Raw genomic sequence first — 17179 nt, 5'->3', positions numbered from 1 at the left:
AAACATTGATTATTAATATATTTTTATTTTTTATAGAAGATTTTTATTTTATGATTTATTGCTTTTAACAAATATTTTAGACTTACATTTCTAATATTTCTGATTAGACCCCTTGTATATGAAAATGATTAAATACTTGTATTTATGAAAATAAATAAAGTTGGCTTTTCAAACAATGATTATTAATATATTTATATTTTTATATAAATTAGATTTATAATTTATTGGTTTTTAACAAATATTTTAGATTTAGATTTATGATTATACCCCTTTTGTGTATGACAACATGTATATAGGTCATTCATACTATATAGGCTACACAGCATAGGTTAAGATTTGTTTTTATTTCTTACTGTTAAAATGTGTCAGTCTGTCAGTAATCTCATAATTTCAGATCAGACATTCATTTATGTATTGTCTGGACCCTCTAGTTCCCTCTTGTGGTCACTGAGGGTCTCCAGATTGAACCCCCCCCCCCCCCCCCACCCTAATGCAACTGTAATTTAGACATATTTTTCTTCAATATCACTTGGAGTTGATATTGGTGGATGCTTGAAGAAGCAGAAAATAAAAACTCTTTACCATTCCTATTTTTGTTGTGTTTGTTACATTTATAATGTTCCACATTATCACCTGTCCACTTCACTCACAGTCGTTTTGTTTTGTTGATAAAGCAGCATCTGAAAGGTAGTTTAGTGGATTACAATTTTTAAACAAAAATACTAATACACATAATTGAATTGAGGTCTTGCTATGTTGATATAGATAGAACAAAAGGCTGTCCTCGTAATGTTTTAATGTAAATTCTGACACATTATATCTTTTCATTTCAAATTTTAATTTTAGACAATTCATTACACCTTCTCGCTTTATGCTCATCTGAAAATGACTGATGTGAGAGTTGAATGTTTGTCCTAATGTACACTTATGGTCAGGAAAGATCCACACACCACAGTCAGCTGATATCAAGTATTCTGTTTTTTTGTTTCCTTAGATTTTATGCTCATGTTCTTTATTCATCAAATATCGTACAGATGTTGACCATGAAAACTGCAATGGCTACGGTCATAATGATCAAGTCATGACGAAAGTAGAGCGACGCTCCCGGCTTCTCACCGCACCACGTCCGTTCGGCTGGAATCATACAGGGCTTTTTCTTCTGCGGGGTTTTTTCTCATCGTTCCTGCCGTCAATAGTTTGTCTTTCTTTCCTTGTGTAGTGGGTACAAAAAGTGCTGTGGACTTGTTACATTGGTGTAGCACCAGTATATCAGCCTGCCGTCCTGGTCAACAAACCGTCTTGCATGGCTGGGAACGGAGGGATGGAGGAAGTGGAGGATTGAAGGGCTCAGAAGGAGGAAGGGGAGGGAAGGGAGGAAGGACACGGCTGGTTCCTCTCAATGCTGGATCCTACGGATAGACTGGATCTGAGGGGTCTGAGCATGGCAACCGTACTCCCTGTAGTGCCTGTACTCGCCTCCATGGCAGTCGCACTCCATAATGTACTGGTAACCACGGTAACCAGGATACTGGTAGCATACAAAGCTAGAGAAATTGGAACACAGAGGCAGCATGTTACCATGGAGGCCTCAAACGTTGACGAATGCAGTGACGCCAGCCTGAACTGAAGCACTCTTGCTCCTTTTTCAGATACAGATCAAAAGCAACATAAGAACAGAAAGCCAGAATGCTAGCCTCTGTTTTTGGACAAAATTTGATCAGACAACACAAATCCATTTGAGCAATCATACTTACGCGCCACTCATGACTTGGATGGAGCCGATCTCGTTGTTGCACCATCCCATAGCCTGCAGGGAGGGGTAGTCACCGCACACCTCCCACTGCCTTCCACTCATGTTCTCACACTCGAAAAGCATCATACGGGAATCGCTGTGCATCTGTTTCAGAATTAAGAATGAAAGACATACAACTGGCTGAACGCACTGGTGAGCAAAGTTCAGATTTGACGAAATAGGTTCACTTTCAGTTCATGGAATTAGAATTAAACTGGCCACGTCTCACAGGATGTTGAATTGGAATGAATGAAATTGCAAATGGAAATGGAATTTACTGCAGTGCAATTTAAACCCTAACCCTAACTAACACTAAAGATTGGAACAACATTCCTGTCTGAAAATTTAATCATAACCATATCCCTACCCCTAAAACGAACCCTACCCATAACCTATCCCTAAAATAAGAAGGAAATGATTGGTGAATAACACTGCTGTAGAATCACCTAACCCTGGTTGCAAGCCTAAACTTGACAGAAACTGTCCCTCAAATCTGATTGGTTGATTGGAATGTTGTTTCAGGATCAACAAAAATGTTGATCACTTGGTGAAATCAGGTTCTGCCCTGCTTTTTTAATGCCATGTATTTACACAAACTATGACAAACAAATATAAATGTGTTCAGAAATAGTGATGATCAGAAAGTCTATTGGTGGGTGTATTTCGTGTCTCTGGTGCAGATGGTCTCACTCACAGCAGAACAGATGGGGCGGAAGGACATCAGCCTCTCAATGCGATAGGCATTGCTTCCACTCCAGGCCTCCCAGCAAGGGTAATCTCCCTTCTCCAAGATGAACTGCTGGCCATTGAAGGTAGAGTGCTCAAAACCTACCCAGCTAGAGTCATAAGAAGAAGCATTTAGGAGAAGGGGGTGGAGAGAGGAAGAGCAATTTACTTTGGTAATCAAAGATGTTCGCTTTTACTCACGCGCCACACTCCACCTTCAGAGAGCGGACAGTCTCCATTCCATACTCCATGATATTCTGGCAGCAAGCGGTGAATTCGCAACGCCTGCCCTGGAAATGCTCCTGGTCATAAACGGTAATCTGGGAAAGAAAGAAAGAAACAGTATCTTTAGTTAGACATGTTGAACATCATTAATTAGATACTCCTTTAGTTTAGAAACATTGCCCCAAATTTCATTTTACTTAAATGTCATTTTAAATGTCATAAATCAGTTATTTTAAATAAAAATGGTATTTAAAATAAAATAACTGTAGGCCTACCTTCCATGGTCCCATGGGCATTGACATAGGGTTTGTCAGAGCCATTGTTTCAGATATATCAGCGCTGACTGACCTGCATGCAAGGAATCAGACATCATGTCAGAAGAGTAACAACACTGCTAAACATGTACCCACAAAAATTCTATAGGCTGCATGATAAACAAGATTTTTTTGTGCATTTCTAATGTTCCACCAAAGGTTTTTTTTTTTTTTTTTTCAGTTGTTTTCAATGAGAGCGTCGTTTGTTTAAAAACGCCAGTAGCGTGACGAGGCGCTGAGCATCTATTTTACGCTAAGCGGCACGCTTGGCGTTTTTTCCGGACGCCGAGAGTTGAAAAATGTTCAACTTTGGGTAAAACGCAGCGCTCATCACTGTCACTTTTCACCCAGCCGTCCAGTCACAGTGGAGGAGGGGCGGGACAAATAACGGTCACATTCTGCTTGTACCACAATAATAAATGACAACAACGAGCACATCTGTTCATCCAAAAGAAGTGCCGGTCAGAGCAAGTTCGTTCAGCTTGCTAAAAACGCTTTGGTGGACACACGGCCAACTTGTTCTACTGTGAAAAAAGAGTTCAAGTGCTTGTTATATATAATGACATGTAAAGTACCTATTCTATGCTAGACAAGCCTGAACATGTTGGATCAATTAAACCGAGTGGCTTATATTACTGTCTAATGGACGCCAGGTCTGCTAATGAAAACATCTTGTTCAAATCCCTTGTTGAAACATCTCATAAATATCTCCCATATCATAATTATAATAAGCTTGTCTGATTGTATCAGTGGATCACTGATTAGTCATTCTGCATAATTAATGCTCACTATGGTGTTCCAAGCTTGTTTAATCACTATCTGGTTTGAAGTTGGCAGAGATACAGGGTTTACCAGACTTACCCAATAGAATGAGCTGTGTGCGTTGAGGGGAATCCACCACGCGGTCTCCTGCTCAGGCATCTGTGGGGCTATTTATACAGACACTGCTTCAATGGGGCTCCCTGATTCACAGACCCCGGCTGTGGTCAGCACTTTGCTTTGGATGCCTTTTGTTTCTGTCCTGAGCTGTAGTCCTTTCTTTCCTCCGCACACTTTTCACAATGAAGTGATCTCCACCAATGGAGATGTGTGGCAGCTGTATGGCCAACTCTCATGTTACGCTATACCTGATGATGGTCACTTCACTTTTACACTGTTTGAGGAAGCAATGCATGCTAATATCTGATTTTAGGTCACATTTATGTGAATTACCTAAAAGGTTATATGCTATAATTTGAGATTTTCCTTTCAGGCCCTTCAAATTTGCATTAAAGACAATATTTAGGAAAGTTTTTACTTTCCATATGTGGTTTTTACAACATGCAAGGTTTGAATTTTGTGATGGCCATTTATATATTTCCAGTTTTTAGTCTCCAGCTCATCTGAGAGCAAACCTCAAGCCGCTGTTTACATGTTTTCTGGGGTTTGGACAAATTATGGAGGCAATGTCTGAGTAATGCAATGAGTAACACGGATGAGTTTCTGTCCCATAAATGGCAAACCCTGGCAATGCGAGTGCTAAAATGAATTAGTTTTTTCCAAAGCGATGAAGCAGATACTGCCTGACTTTAAAGATAGACAAAATACACCATTACGCTCTTAAAAATTAAGGTTTCAAAAGGTTTTTTTTTTTTTTTTTTTTCACAACACGCTCAGGAAAATAATGGTATGAAAGCTGTCGCTGGGATGGCACCCTTTAATTGTGAAGAACATTTTAATAACCTGTAGAACCTTTTTTTCCACTATTAAAAACCTTTTGTGCAATGGAAAGATTCTGTGGATGTTAAAGCTTCTTCTGCCAATAAAGAACTGTTATATTTAAGAGTTTTTATATTTAAATGTCTAAAAACTATTGCGTTGCTTTGCAAAATATATGAAAAGAAGGAGGAAGAAGAACAATTCATGGGTTTTTATGAACCAGTGGACTACACTTACATTGATAGATGAATATGTAAACTTTGACATTTGAAATGAATTGAAAATCTTCAGCATTCATTGTGAAATGACTGAAATAAGGTGATGTAGGATTTAATTTGAAACTATTTTCATTCAGAAATTTCTAGTACTTTTCACAAATAATTACAATGAAACTTAAAGTAACATTAAATTAAACTAATTTTGAAGTAAAGAAACTGATATTGTATTTCTTTGTATTTTCTCCAATAAATATCTGTTTTATTTACAACTTTAAAAGTCATTTTTACAGTGTTATGCTAAACTCGCAACCTCAAACTCAGGTCTCTTTGCAAAACAATGGCTGTACACAGACTGCAGTCAGCACATTGTTTAGCCCACAAAAGTGTCCAGAGTGGAGGTGTGTGTGTCGAATGTGTATGATGTGTGTATCTGTTAAGCTTATGTGAGAGAGTGTGTGTGTGTGTGTGTCAAACGTAGTTCTGGTTGTGTGTAAAAATGTCTGCATGTGCATGTGTGTGTGTGTGTGTGTGTGTGTGTGTGTGTTTGTGTGTGTATGGATTTCTGCTGATGAGGGCAGCCACACGACAAAGAGATGAGCCAGCTCAGCAGGCCTGGGAAATGAAATGAGTGTGTAACATATAGCCTACTCCTTTGCTCATATTAGTATATATCATTCGCCATTATTGTAACATAAGCTACTGATGAAATTTATTAATGTCTTTGTTTTTCTTTCTGTCTTTTAAGTTTTAAAGTTTTGTTTGTCTTAGTTTTGTATAGCACAACAATAATAGCTGTAATTTAATAGGCTACTATACAATCACAACTATATTGCTTAAAAGGGAGTTCTTTAAAAAGTATTCAAAGATGACAGGCACACATTTAATACAGAGGACATTATATAAATTGGTGAAACCTTTTTAAGCCAACCAAAAAACATGAAATTACAAGCACTTGTTGTTGTGTTATTTGCTAAATTGCTTACATTTTTTTTTCTTCATGATGTTTGATGAGAAGTCAGTGTCTGGTATATTCGCTGGTATAAATGAAATGTTGCTTTTAAAGTAGTTTAACCATTTGTGAGTCACAGTTTGAAGGGTTAGGCCATTTTTGTTGTACTGTCTTGTGGCGTCCTCTTGTGGACTGTGATAATTATCTTCAACGATGTTCACTTTTAAAAATAAAAGTTGTTTATTATCTGTGGTTCCATGAAGAACCTTTAGCATCCATGAGCCATCCCACTGCACAAAAGGTTCTTTATAATGGTAAAAAAATTCTTCTGATTTTTAAAATGTTCTTTGCACTAAGAGGAAAAAGCGGTTCTTTTAAGAAAAAAAATCCTTGAAAGGTTCTTTAAAGAACCCACAGTCCCACAATGGTTCTTCAGTGGCATCACTGCAAAACCCCGAAACCTTTGTTTAGTGTTGAATATTTTTTTAACCGCTGCTGACCGCTTTACATTAATTGTAAACATGTCAATGTCGACTTAATAGAAGTTAAATTTAGATTAAAAATTAACAAATTTCATATTCACTAATCGCGTTAAAGTTTTATTTTTCTTTTAAAATAATATAATTAATAATATTCGCTTTACAATCTCTCACATTTTCTGGGGTTTTATTTATTTGATTCGTTCTGATTTGATTATCTGAGTTGAATTAATGCACGTTCACACAATTCCCGAATCAACTTGGGCCGTACCACACAACAAACAGGGAGATACATAACAGCTATCCAGCGCACACGGTGTGATAAAATGACCAATTCAGTCCAGGCTCGACGACTGATTTTATCCAACATAATTTCCTCAGGAATACAATTTTATGCACTCAAAACAGTCTTTTATATCAGTCAAATTAAGATTATCTGTTGTCGCCGTGCGCCACTGAACGGCAGGCGACCCCCTCCCACGTGCAGTAGTACGTCCCTCAGCTAGAGCGCGAGAGAGATTCAGGGTGAGCGGAGAACAGGAGGATTTAAATACCTCTAAGCGGGCGACCTGCTCAGCCCTTCGGGTGTGGGAGGGTGACTGTTTTGTGTCTTTGCTAGACCGGGGGAGCAGGGGGTGGAGGAGGAGGAACGGATAATGAGCTATTCTTGTACCAGCACAGGCAACAGCCAGGACCCATCAAGCTCTAAGAAGTCTGGCGGCGTTAATCCCGGTAGTTGCAGCAGCAGCAGCGGAGACACCGGCAACGGCAATAACCGCCACAGCATCCGCGGCAGCAAAGAGAACTCGAACCCTAATTTAACCGAGGCCATGAAAGTCAAGAAGGGCTGCAACACGACAGACGTCGGAGTCCCCGTAACCACAGAAGAGGAATTGCTCGCGAACAAAACGATCACCCCGGAGGATGTGCTGGGATTGCAGAAGATCACTGAAAGTAAGTGATCGAGTGGATAGGAACACACTCGGAATATTTCGTCAATCATCGTACATTGTCGCGAAGCCATTGAATAGGTTAAGCTTTGTATCAACGCAGGCTTCAGTAGACTGTGTAATCACAGATCATCTTGTTTATGAACACTTCACTATGCTGTATACGCCATATTGTAGCAATTGTGGATCACTGGGTTTCTTTAATAAGAAACATTGATTAAATAACAGAATAAAGAAACAGATTGAGGCAAGCAGTAGGTTTTATAGAAACCACCAACATATATATCAGTGTCAAAATATTGCATTAGGCTACAGTGCATCAGTGTAGCTCAATCTAGAGGACCTTACAAGGGTTACTAGTAATGCTGCTGAAATTGAACTTACCAACTAATGACTTTGGAAATTGAAAGAAATAAATGGCATGGGCAGTGTAGTTTCCCAAGGATCAACTATAATTAACCTCCTCAGACTGTACAGCCTTGCAGTTCTAAGCATGATTAGGTAACAGGTGGCCAATAAGCCCTCCATTACTGTTTTTAAAGACCCATGCAATGGCTTATACAACATCCACGTCCCATGAACTCTTCATGAAGAGGCTGCATGTAATCATAACAGCTTAGAAATAGCTCCTAAAAAAGTTTGCATTCTGAAGTAATTAATTAATCATGTTCAATTCTAACCAGTCTGTGAATTCAAGACTTGTAAAGGATTTCTGAAATTTTCAGATCTCCATCTGTTGAGGCTCTTCCTCTTGTCTTTTAGCACTTCTTGACTGTTGGTTATCTAACAGTGAAGTATTTTAAAAGACTCTTTAAATCATGCTCAAAAGTTGTTTTTGTGTTCATGTTTATAATATAGGTACAAATTACAATAAATCCATAAGTACAGTATCTGCGGGAAAATGACAAAACAGAACAGAAAGCGTTAGTTGCCATTGGCTAGCGTCTATTTGTTGCACACTTGTAACTTTTTTCGGTTATGAAGTTATTTGAAAACAACAAATGTGTACCATAGTCCATGTAAAGTACATGTAAATAGAATACATACTTTCAAGAGCCCCACCTCTGGACTGGATTGGTTTAAACTTGCAGCTGCAAAATTAACTTCCGGCCGTTCATGTGTCACCTCTGCCTCATTCAGTCTCGACCTTTCTGTTTCCCATTTATTTATGTACACAGTGTTTGTTAAATTAATTGTAGGCTACTTCCATTTCCTCACCAATTCACTAATATACTTACAGTTCCCAAGAATGTAGCCTTCCCTTGGCAGCCATTTTTCTCTGTTTTGCAAAGTATCATTATTTCCCTATGTATGAAGGACCTGACTCAGCTATGAACATGCTTGTCAACCAACCTCTCTGGATGGTTCAAAGTAGGCTTTTATAATTTGTTTAGGAAAGATATTTTCTGTTTTAATAAGAATTTATTCTTCCAGTTCAAATGAAGATGATATAAAACAACTGATAATGACCAGATGCTAAATATTTATAATTACTTTGAATAATTAAAAAAAAAAAAATCAAGTATTTTTAACAAAATTAAGATTTTACTTGCTGTCAATTTTTTAGTTACTAGTGCTGTCAAATAGATTAATTGCATTCAACATAAAAGTTTGTAAAAATGTGTGTGTGTGTATATATATATATATATATATATATATATATATATACACAAACACACATGTATTTACAAACTTTTTTGTCAGATGTGATTAATCAGTTTGTCAATACGATTAGTTGCGCATTTTTATGCATCAAAGAAATGTATTTATAAAATAATTACACCTGTTTTTTTACGTAAAATTTATTATCAGGTATTTAATTTACAGTAATTGCGTGATCTCATAACAGCTATTAATAATTTATTAATTTTATTTATTTATTTGACAACAATAATAAAAATTCATAAAAAAAAAAAAAAAAAAAACATTTGTGAACTCTTGCTGGAAATTTATGGCAGTGACACATGTAAATAAGCAGGGTATTGCTTTTGCTGTGTGGAAAGTTTGTAATGTGCCCTACAAATGTGGTACATGTGCAGATCATGTTTGTTTGTAGTCCACTCAAACAGCATGTTTATTTGCTCAAAGCAGTTACATAATTTCACCTGTTTGCAGTATTTGACTTCATAAGCTGTCCTGTTGGGCATCTCTGAACATCTGAGAAATGCTGCCCACTCAAAGCAACAAACCTGTGTTTTTTTTCTCACAGTACATAAGACATATTTTTCTTTCGATAGTTTGCTCTGACTCATCAAGTGATTCAAACCTCAGCTCTGATTACTGGAATTTTAGTGCGCAAAAATCTTGTCCTCCTCCTTTTGATCTGTCAACACTCAAAATGGTTCCACTATTCTCTTTTTGTTGTTATTCACTCATGCTCGAAAGACATTTTTTTTTTTTTTTTTTTTTTTTTTTTAGATTTGTATGAAAAATTATATTAAAATTACTTATATCAATGTTATATTAATTATTTATATTATATTAATATTAATTAATATTAATCTAATCTATTGCTGAGCCGTTAACATGCCATAACTTCTGAGAGCAAGTGACAGAGTGTGGGAAAACGTGTTGGCACTCAAACTGCCCACTATTAGCACCTTCAGATAAATGCATCGCTTGCTTAGTAATTGTTGAGGCATATGTTGAGATTCTTACCATGGAAACAGTGTCCGCAGTTTGAAGGTGGGGCAGGAGCCCTTTATCATCACCTCATTAATTGTGAGTTTCTTGGAGACCTGAAGCTTAAGAGAAGCAGTTACCTACAGTACATGTAGTGATATGTAGAAATGTTTTCAGAGGCACAGATCTAATATAAAAGTAATATAAGTCAAAATGATCAAAATATATTTATTTGCATGTATGATGTTATAGTGTTTACAATATAGCAATATAGCTTGATCTCAAAACATTGTCCTAAAGTTTAGTTCCTAGCTGGTCCAAATTCATCAGGTTCAAACTTGATCATTCCACCACCTATTGTATGTTTAACTGCCTGTTTGGCCTTCTATCCATTTGCATTTAATGATGCTTTTGTCTAGGGATTATGTCATCTCCAAAATGCCTTGTATTGAGCAACATTTCCTGTCACTGCAGAGGATTTGACACATGAAAATGACTTTTTCTACAGTCAGCACCAGGAAAAGGAAGTACATGAAGGTTAGAGGATGTTAGATGAGCTCACTGTTTTTTAATTTTTGTAAATGTCTTTCCTGAGCATGATGGTCTTAAATTTACAACATGTCGGTATCATGCCTGAAATCCAAACAAAGGAACTTTGTTACTTGCTTTTAGGCCATTAAAAGCGAGTATTCTGTGAACTTTTTTAGCAGTTAGCTTTGCTTGTCCAATTAACCTCGTTGTAACCTTAACCAATAGGTGAAGGACACATCAAATAGCAGCCCACCAAATGAGGATGTGTATTTCACTTCCTGTTCTGTTGTTAGCCAGACTCATATTTCAACTTGTTGAAATCAAGTTCTCATGGTAATTAGTCCCAAATTATGCTTTATTAAAAACTGGGTAACTTAATTCATAATTTGACTAATTTAGGCAGTATTTCAGAAGTCCGTCCTTTAACTAAACAAATTAATCATGGCTCTTGGCGAGAAAATACCCCTGACCTATTTGTCTCAAGGCCGATATAATATTCATATATTCCGTCTGAACGACAATGATCCACATACTGCAGTCTCTAAGTACTAAAGACAAATCCCAGACATGTCGAGCCCACTCTCTCTTTATAAATCGCATATCGGCTCCAAGAGGCATTGATTTTAAATAAAAATATATAAAATATTCGAAAAGTGGAAATAAAGTGCCTAACGGGTATTTAAAAGTGGGAATAAAGTGTTTAACTGGTAGGGTTAAGGGCAGGTGTAGGGGAGGTCTTGTTAGGGATAGGGACAAGTAATGTACCAATAATGCAGCATCCATTTATGATTTTAATCAATATGATTATATACATTGAATATGTTATTATTGCATACTGTTTTCTAATGTACTAGATACACTGAGGTGCAAATAGATCTACAGTTGTGCTCAGAATTATTGGCACCCTTGGTAAATATGACCAAAGAAGCTTGTAAAAATAAATCTGCATTGTTAATCCTTTTGATCTTTTATTTAAAAAAAAAAAAAAAAAAAAAAAAAAAAAAAAAATCACACAAATCTAACCTTTCATTGAAGTAAAAGAATTGAAAATGTAGGGAAAATCTCTTTATGAAATAAATGTTTCATAAAGAGTCAATAAATTTTTGGCACCCTTTTATTCAGTACTTTTTGCAACCTCCTTTTGCTAAGATAACAACTGAGTCTTCTTCTATAATGCCTGATGAGTTTGGAGAACAACTGACAAGAGATTAGTGACACATTCTTTTGTTGATTTTGATGTTTGTTTTGGATCATTGTCCTGATGGAAGATCCAACCACGGCCCATTATTGGATTTCTAGCAGAAGCAGTCAGGTTTTGATTTTTTTTTTTTTAATCTGTTGGTATTTGATAGAATCCATGATGCCATGTATCTGAACAAGATGTCCAAGACCTCCAGTGGAAAAATAGGCCCACAACATTAAAGATCCAGCAGCATATTTAACAGTGGGCATGGGTTACTTTTTATCCCTGTGTGCACCAAACCCATCTGGTAGGTGTGCTGCCAAAAAGCTCTTTTTTTTATTTTATTTATTTATTTATTTTAGTTTCATCTGACCATAGAAGCTGGTCCCTTTTGAAGTTCCAGTCATTGTCTGACAAAGGAATATGCTGGAGATTGTTTTTGGATGAGCGAGGAGGATTTTTCTTGAAACCCTCCCAAACAAGTTTTGGTGATGTAGGTGCTGTTTGATAATTTTTGCTTTCTGAGGCTCAAGACTCAACTAATTTCTGCAATTCTCCAGCTGTGATCCTTGGAGAGTCTTTGGCCACTCAAACTCTTCTCCTCGCCGTGCATTAGGACGATATAGACACAGGTCCTCTTCTAGGCAGATTTGTAACATCTTTAGTTGATTGGAACTTCTTAATTATTGCCCTGATGGTGGAAATGGGGATTTTCAATGCTTTAGCTATTTTCTTACAGACACCTTCTATTTTGTGAAGCTCAACAATCTTTTGCTGCACATCAGAACTATATTCTTTGCTTTTTCTCATTGTGATGAATGATTAAGGGAATTTGGCCTTTGTGTTTACACATTTGTACAATTTCATGCTCCTAATCACCCTGGTGTGCTAAAAAATGTAAATATGAATGGGAATATACTTCAAAGATATTTTACTCATAAAAAATTCTAGGGGTGCCAATAACTGTGGCCAACCTGTTTTGGAGAAAAACACATTTTATAATTAGTATATAGGTGATTGGTGCACCTGTATACTATTCTTTTATTCAATCAATCAATCAATCAATCACAGAGCTCTTCAGATTCTTGAAAATCACTAAATTGCATTAGCAAACACACACTTCATTAGGCTGTAATATCTTGATTCTTTTCGCTTCTCTCCCTTGTACTTTGTTTTAAACATGCACAGTATCTATATCGTGTAGCTATTTCACTCAATCAGTGTTAGATGTTAATCATCTTTAAGAAGGTGTTCTTGGTTATTGTGAACTCAAAAGTACATTATTTACTATCCACATCTGATGAAAACTTATTGCAAATGAATATACATTCTACTTGAAGGGACTCAGTGTTGTAGTACATGGACAAAATCCTTGTCCTCTCCATTATTCATTTCTAATTTAAATGTAATATCTTGTTCCTGTTCCAGCTCTATGCACACAATTATCAGAAAGTAATTTATAGAAGGCTGTACTATAGCAGACCAGCAAATCCAGAAAAAGCTCATTACTCTTCCTAAATTCATCAACTACATTGTCATTCTTTAAGACTGCATTCAGTGCGCACAACACTTCAGCATGTTTGATCTCACTGGATGTCTTATCATATTCTTTCAGCAGTTTCTGCACTGTTTACGTCTCACTTAACTCTAGGTTGGATTTGACAGCTTATGTATATTTTCAGTTCCCTTGCCAATTTTTTTCCTAATTCTAAATGTGACCCAGCTTCAGTGTTAATCCAGTGAGATTCTATTGCCATTTATTCAGACATAACTTTGTCTTGTGCAACAAAAATGAAAGCACTGCTATACATAAATTTAGATACTCGAGAAACATTACCTCAACTCCCAGTCTTAGCCACTATTACAGAACTGTTACTTTACAATATGAATTTTGTTTACCTCATGAAATTAAGAGAAATTTAAGAGTAGTAGTAAAGTTGTTCTATTGTTTGATGGCATGAAATGAAAATATTTTCTAAATGCATGTTATTTATCTTATTGTGAATGTTACATTTTTCAAAATAAAATTGTTTTGACCTCGTAATTTTCAATCAATGTCATAACTCAATATTCTGGTGAAACAACAGACTTTTCTCTGGTGTTGTATCCTGGACTTCTCTAATTATTTTGTCCACTGAAACCCCGTCCCTTTTTTTACAATCGGCCTATACTTCTACTTTTTATTTTTATTTTTCAAAAGTCTGTTTCTGTCTGTCATCCCAAAAAAAAAATGGAAGAAAAGCTGCTATTTTAGTTTAATTGGGATTTTTATTTTTAAATGTTAAAAACTCAGTTCTGCAGCCAGCTTGTTTTAATAAAAAAATAATGCCATGTGACTAGTAATCACACAAATTTAGGACTTATTTCCAACCCAACCATGTTGGCAGTTTTTGTTAGTTTTGACTTTAAATAAACAGGTGGCATTTGGTCGCATCCCTTGTCCCTTTGGTTCTCTCCACTGTCTGCTCTTATTGTCATTTCCTGTGTCTATATCTGCATCTCTAAATTCCAGATGGCTAATCTGCCAAGCTTAATGCGCTAAAAATGTACACCACTCCTTTGCAACCCAGTGTCCTTAGTATGGCCTGGTGTAGTGAAAGATTCAATCCCCCTGCAGAATCCAATCCCCTTTGGACCTCAAGGCATAGCTGTTTGTAATTCCTGATCAGAGATGCTGAGGAGGAGGAGGATGATAAATGTGTTCCTTTTGACAACTGTGCGTTATCCAGTTTTGAATAGTATATATGGTATTATTATACTATACGTTTTATCAGACAAACTTCAATGTTTTGATATGATTAAGCATCTGAACTGTATAGGACATGGATGATGTTAGCTTGGCAGGCTAAACAAATTATCAAATTCAATGTCTATTTGTGTTTTCAGTTAACATGCCATGAGAGAGAGAGTGAGCAAGAGGGAGATTTAAAGACACTGTAGAAAGAGAGTGTAATGATGGGTCGACAGAATGGAGATCCATTTGCAGCTTTTGTTAAGAATAGTATTAACACGGCAAGGGCAAAGGCAGAGACGTAAACAGGGACAGGCAATGGTCGAGGCAGGCGGCAGACAATCAGAATCAGGATACAGGCAAAGATCAGGGCAGGCGGCAAGCAAACACAGTCCAGTAAACAGGCAAAGATCAGGGCAGGCAGCAGAGAATCACAAAGAGGTAAACAGTCCAGACGGCAACAGTATAACAATCCACAGAAAACGCTCAGAAATGATCACCGGGCAAATCAAGACTTCGCAGTGTGTGTGTGCTGTTTAAATAGTGTGAGTGTGGTGTGGTGCAGGTGTGTGCGCAATCAGTCCCAGGAATGAGAGCCTATGGGAAACTTAGTCCGAATGAAAGTAAGTTCAATATTCCGGTGACGGCTCCCTCCGGTGGTGCGGGGGAGGAAGTGCGGGAGCCTCACTTGTGACAGAGCCCCCCCCCCCCCGAGCGGCTCCAGAAGCGAGGAGGCGGACGACGCCGGGGTCTACCACGTGGTCGAGGGGCCGGTCTCTTCGGGTGCGTCCTGTGAAACTCTTCTATGAGTGAGAGGTCCAGGATATCATCCGTATTGACCCAGGATCGCTCCTCCGGGCCATACCCCTCCCATCGACTAAGTACTGAAGTCTCCCACCCCGGCGCCTGGAATTGAGTAGCTAGTCTCGAACTTGATAAGCCTCCTCGCCTTCGATCAGCATGGGTGGGGGGTTGCGGGCCTCAACTCCCTCCGACTCTCCCCTCGGACCACCAGAGGGTTTCAGCAACGAAACATGGAAAGTAGGAGAAACACGGTAGTTAGCAGGTAAGTCTAATCGAAATGACACGGGTGTGATTTGCTTTATAATTTGGAAAGGCCCTACAAACCTGGGACTGAGTTTTCTGCATGGAAGTCGGAGGCGAAGATCCCTGGTAGACAGCCATACCCATTGACCCACGGTGTGCTCTGGACCGGGACGACGATGACGATTGGCCTGTTCCTCCTGCCTTCTCACAGCACGCTGCAAGTGATGGTGGGCGAGGTTCCAGGTCTCCTCACTCCGCTGAAGCCATTCTGTCACAGATGGTAAGTTGGATGGTTCACCGGACCAGAGGGGTGGTTGTTAGCCTAGCACACACTTGAAAGGCGTTAAGCCGGTGGCAGCTTTCTGTAGTGAATTTTGTGCGTACTCTGCCCACATTAAATAACGACTCCAGTCAGCTTGGTTTTGTTGGCAGTAGGTGCGTAGGAATCTTGTGAGCTCTTGATTCATGCGCTCTGTTTGGCCATTGGATTCGGGGTGGTATCCTGATGTGAGACTGACATTGATGTTCAACTGTTTAAAGAAGGCTGCCCATACCCGGGATGTGAACTGTGGTCCTCTGTCCGACACAATGTCCTCAGGCAGGCCGTAGAAACGGAACACGTAGTTGCAGAGGATTTCAGCTGTTTCAAAAGTGGTGGGTAGCTTGGGTAGTGGAATGTGTCGGCAGGCTTTCGAGAACCGGTCAATAACTGTGAGGATGGTGGTATGGCAGCGGGACATAGGGAGATCAGAGACGAAGTCAATTGCTATATGGGACCAGGGACGTTGAGGAATGGGCAGTGGCTGTAACAGACTGGAGGGCAATTGGCGAGATGGCTTCGACGTTTGACAGGCTGTGCAGTTATTGATGAACTGAGTGGTCTCTGCTAACATGGTGTCCCACCAGAAGCGATTTTGTAGTAAATGGAATGTGGCTGTGATACCAGGGTGACCAGAGCTGGGAAGGGCATGAACTTGATGCACTAGTTTGTTGCGGAGAGCTGCTGGCACAAACGTGCGGTCTGGTGGGCATTCTGGTGGTGGTGCATTCTGTTCATTGTGCTGAGTGATTTCGGTCATGACGTCCCATTGTACAGGAGCAACCAGAAGCTTGTCGGAAAGGATGTTTTCCTCTATCTGTTCTCTCCTCCTCCTCCACTTGTCGATACAACGCGTCGGCTTTGGTGTTCTTTGAGCCTGGTCAGTATGTGACGGAAATCTGGTGAAGAACATTGCCCACCTGGCTTGTCTGGGGTTTAATCGTTTGGCTGAACGGAGGTATTCAAGGTTTTTGTGATCTGTGAGAATGGTGAATGGGTGTTGTGCTCCCTCCAACCAGTGCCGCCACTCCTCTAAAGCTGCCTTCATTGCCAGTAGCTCCCTGTTGCCTACATCATAATTTCGCTCTGCTGCTGATAGCTTTCTCGAGAAGAATGCACATGGAAACATTTTGGCTGGGTTTCCTTGACGTTGGGATAGTATAGCCCCGATGCCTGTGTTGGATGCATCTACCTCCACGATGAAGGGGAGCTCAGGATCTGGATGATGGAGAATGGGAGCGGAGGTGAAATGTTCTTTTAGTTCTTGAAAAGCGTGTATAGCCTCACTGGACTAGGTGAGATGTGTGGACTTTCGTTTGGTCATGGAAGTTAGCGGAGCCGCAATGCCACTGAAGTTCTTGATAAACCACCTGTAGAAATTAGCAAACCCCAGAA

The 17179-nt window shown here is 38.8% G+C and overlaps 2 protein-coding genes across 3 annotated transcripts in view; one reads left to right on the top strand and one right to left on the bottom strand.

Annotated features, from left to right (window-relative positions):
• Positions 1 to 754: 754 nt before the first annotated feature.
• On the bottom strand, positions 755 to 6806 carry cryba1b (crystallin, beta A1b). The gene is made up of 6 exons (XM_051876626.1): positions 3919 to 6806; positions 3019 to 3091; positions 2720 to 2838; positions 2487 to 2628; positions 1755 to 1897; positions 755 to 1544 (listed from the first exon to the last, which is right to left on the bottom strand). The coding sequence occupies exons 2-6, from the start codon at positions 3061 to 3063 to the stop codon at positions 1397 to 1399; spliced, it is 597 nt and encodes a 198-aa protein (XP_051732586.1). The 5' UTR covers positions 3064 to 3091; positions 3919 to 6806; the 3' UTR covers positions 755 to 1396.
• Positions 6807 to 6931: 125 nt separating this feature from the next.
• unc119b (unc-119 homolog b (C. elegans)) overlaps positions 6932 to 17179 on the top strand; it is a 39079-nt gene continuing 28831 nt past the window's right edge. Inside the window, exon 1 of one of the 2 annotated variants that reach the window (XR_007927031.1) lies at positions 6932 to 7355. Coding sequence is in view for 1 of the 2 variants with exons in the window: in XM_051876620.1 (XP_051732580.1) it covers positions 7058 to 7355 (298 nt within the window). In the remaining variant the exon portion in view is untranslated. The remainder of the gene's footprint in view (positions 7356 to 17179) is intronic. The other variant, XM_051876620.1, reaches the window with a different exon arrangement.

Source organism: Ctenopharyngodon idella, chromosome 21 (genome assembly GCF_019924925.1).
Source record: "Ctenopharyngodon idella isolate HZGC_01 chromosome 21, HZGC01, whole genome shotgun sequence".
Taxonomy (NCBI): domain Eukaryota; kingdom Metazoa; phylum Chordata; class Actinopteri; order Cypriniformes; family Xenocyprididae; genus Ctenopharyngodon; species Ctenopharyngodon idella.
The sequence above is the reverse complement of the archived record's forward strand: the minus strand, read 5'-3'. Positions and strand labels throughout refer to the sequence as shown.

Coding starts and splice junctions, on each gene's coding strand:
- cryba1b (XM_051876626.1), bottom strand. CDS start 3,063: ATGGCTCTGACAAACCCTATGTCAATGCCCATGGGACCATGGAAG. Junction 1,898..2,486: donor TCCGCCCCATCTGTTCTGCT/GTGAGTGAGACC, acceptor ATTCTGAAACAG/ATGCACAGCGATTCCCGTAT. Junction 1,545..1,754: donor ATCCAAGTCATGAGTGGCGC/GTAAGTATGATT, acceptor CAATTTCTCTAG/CTTTGTATGCTACCAGTATC.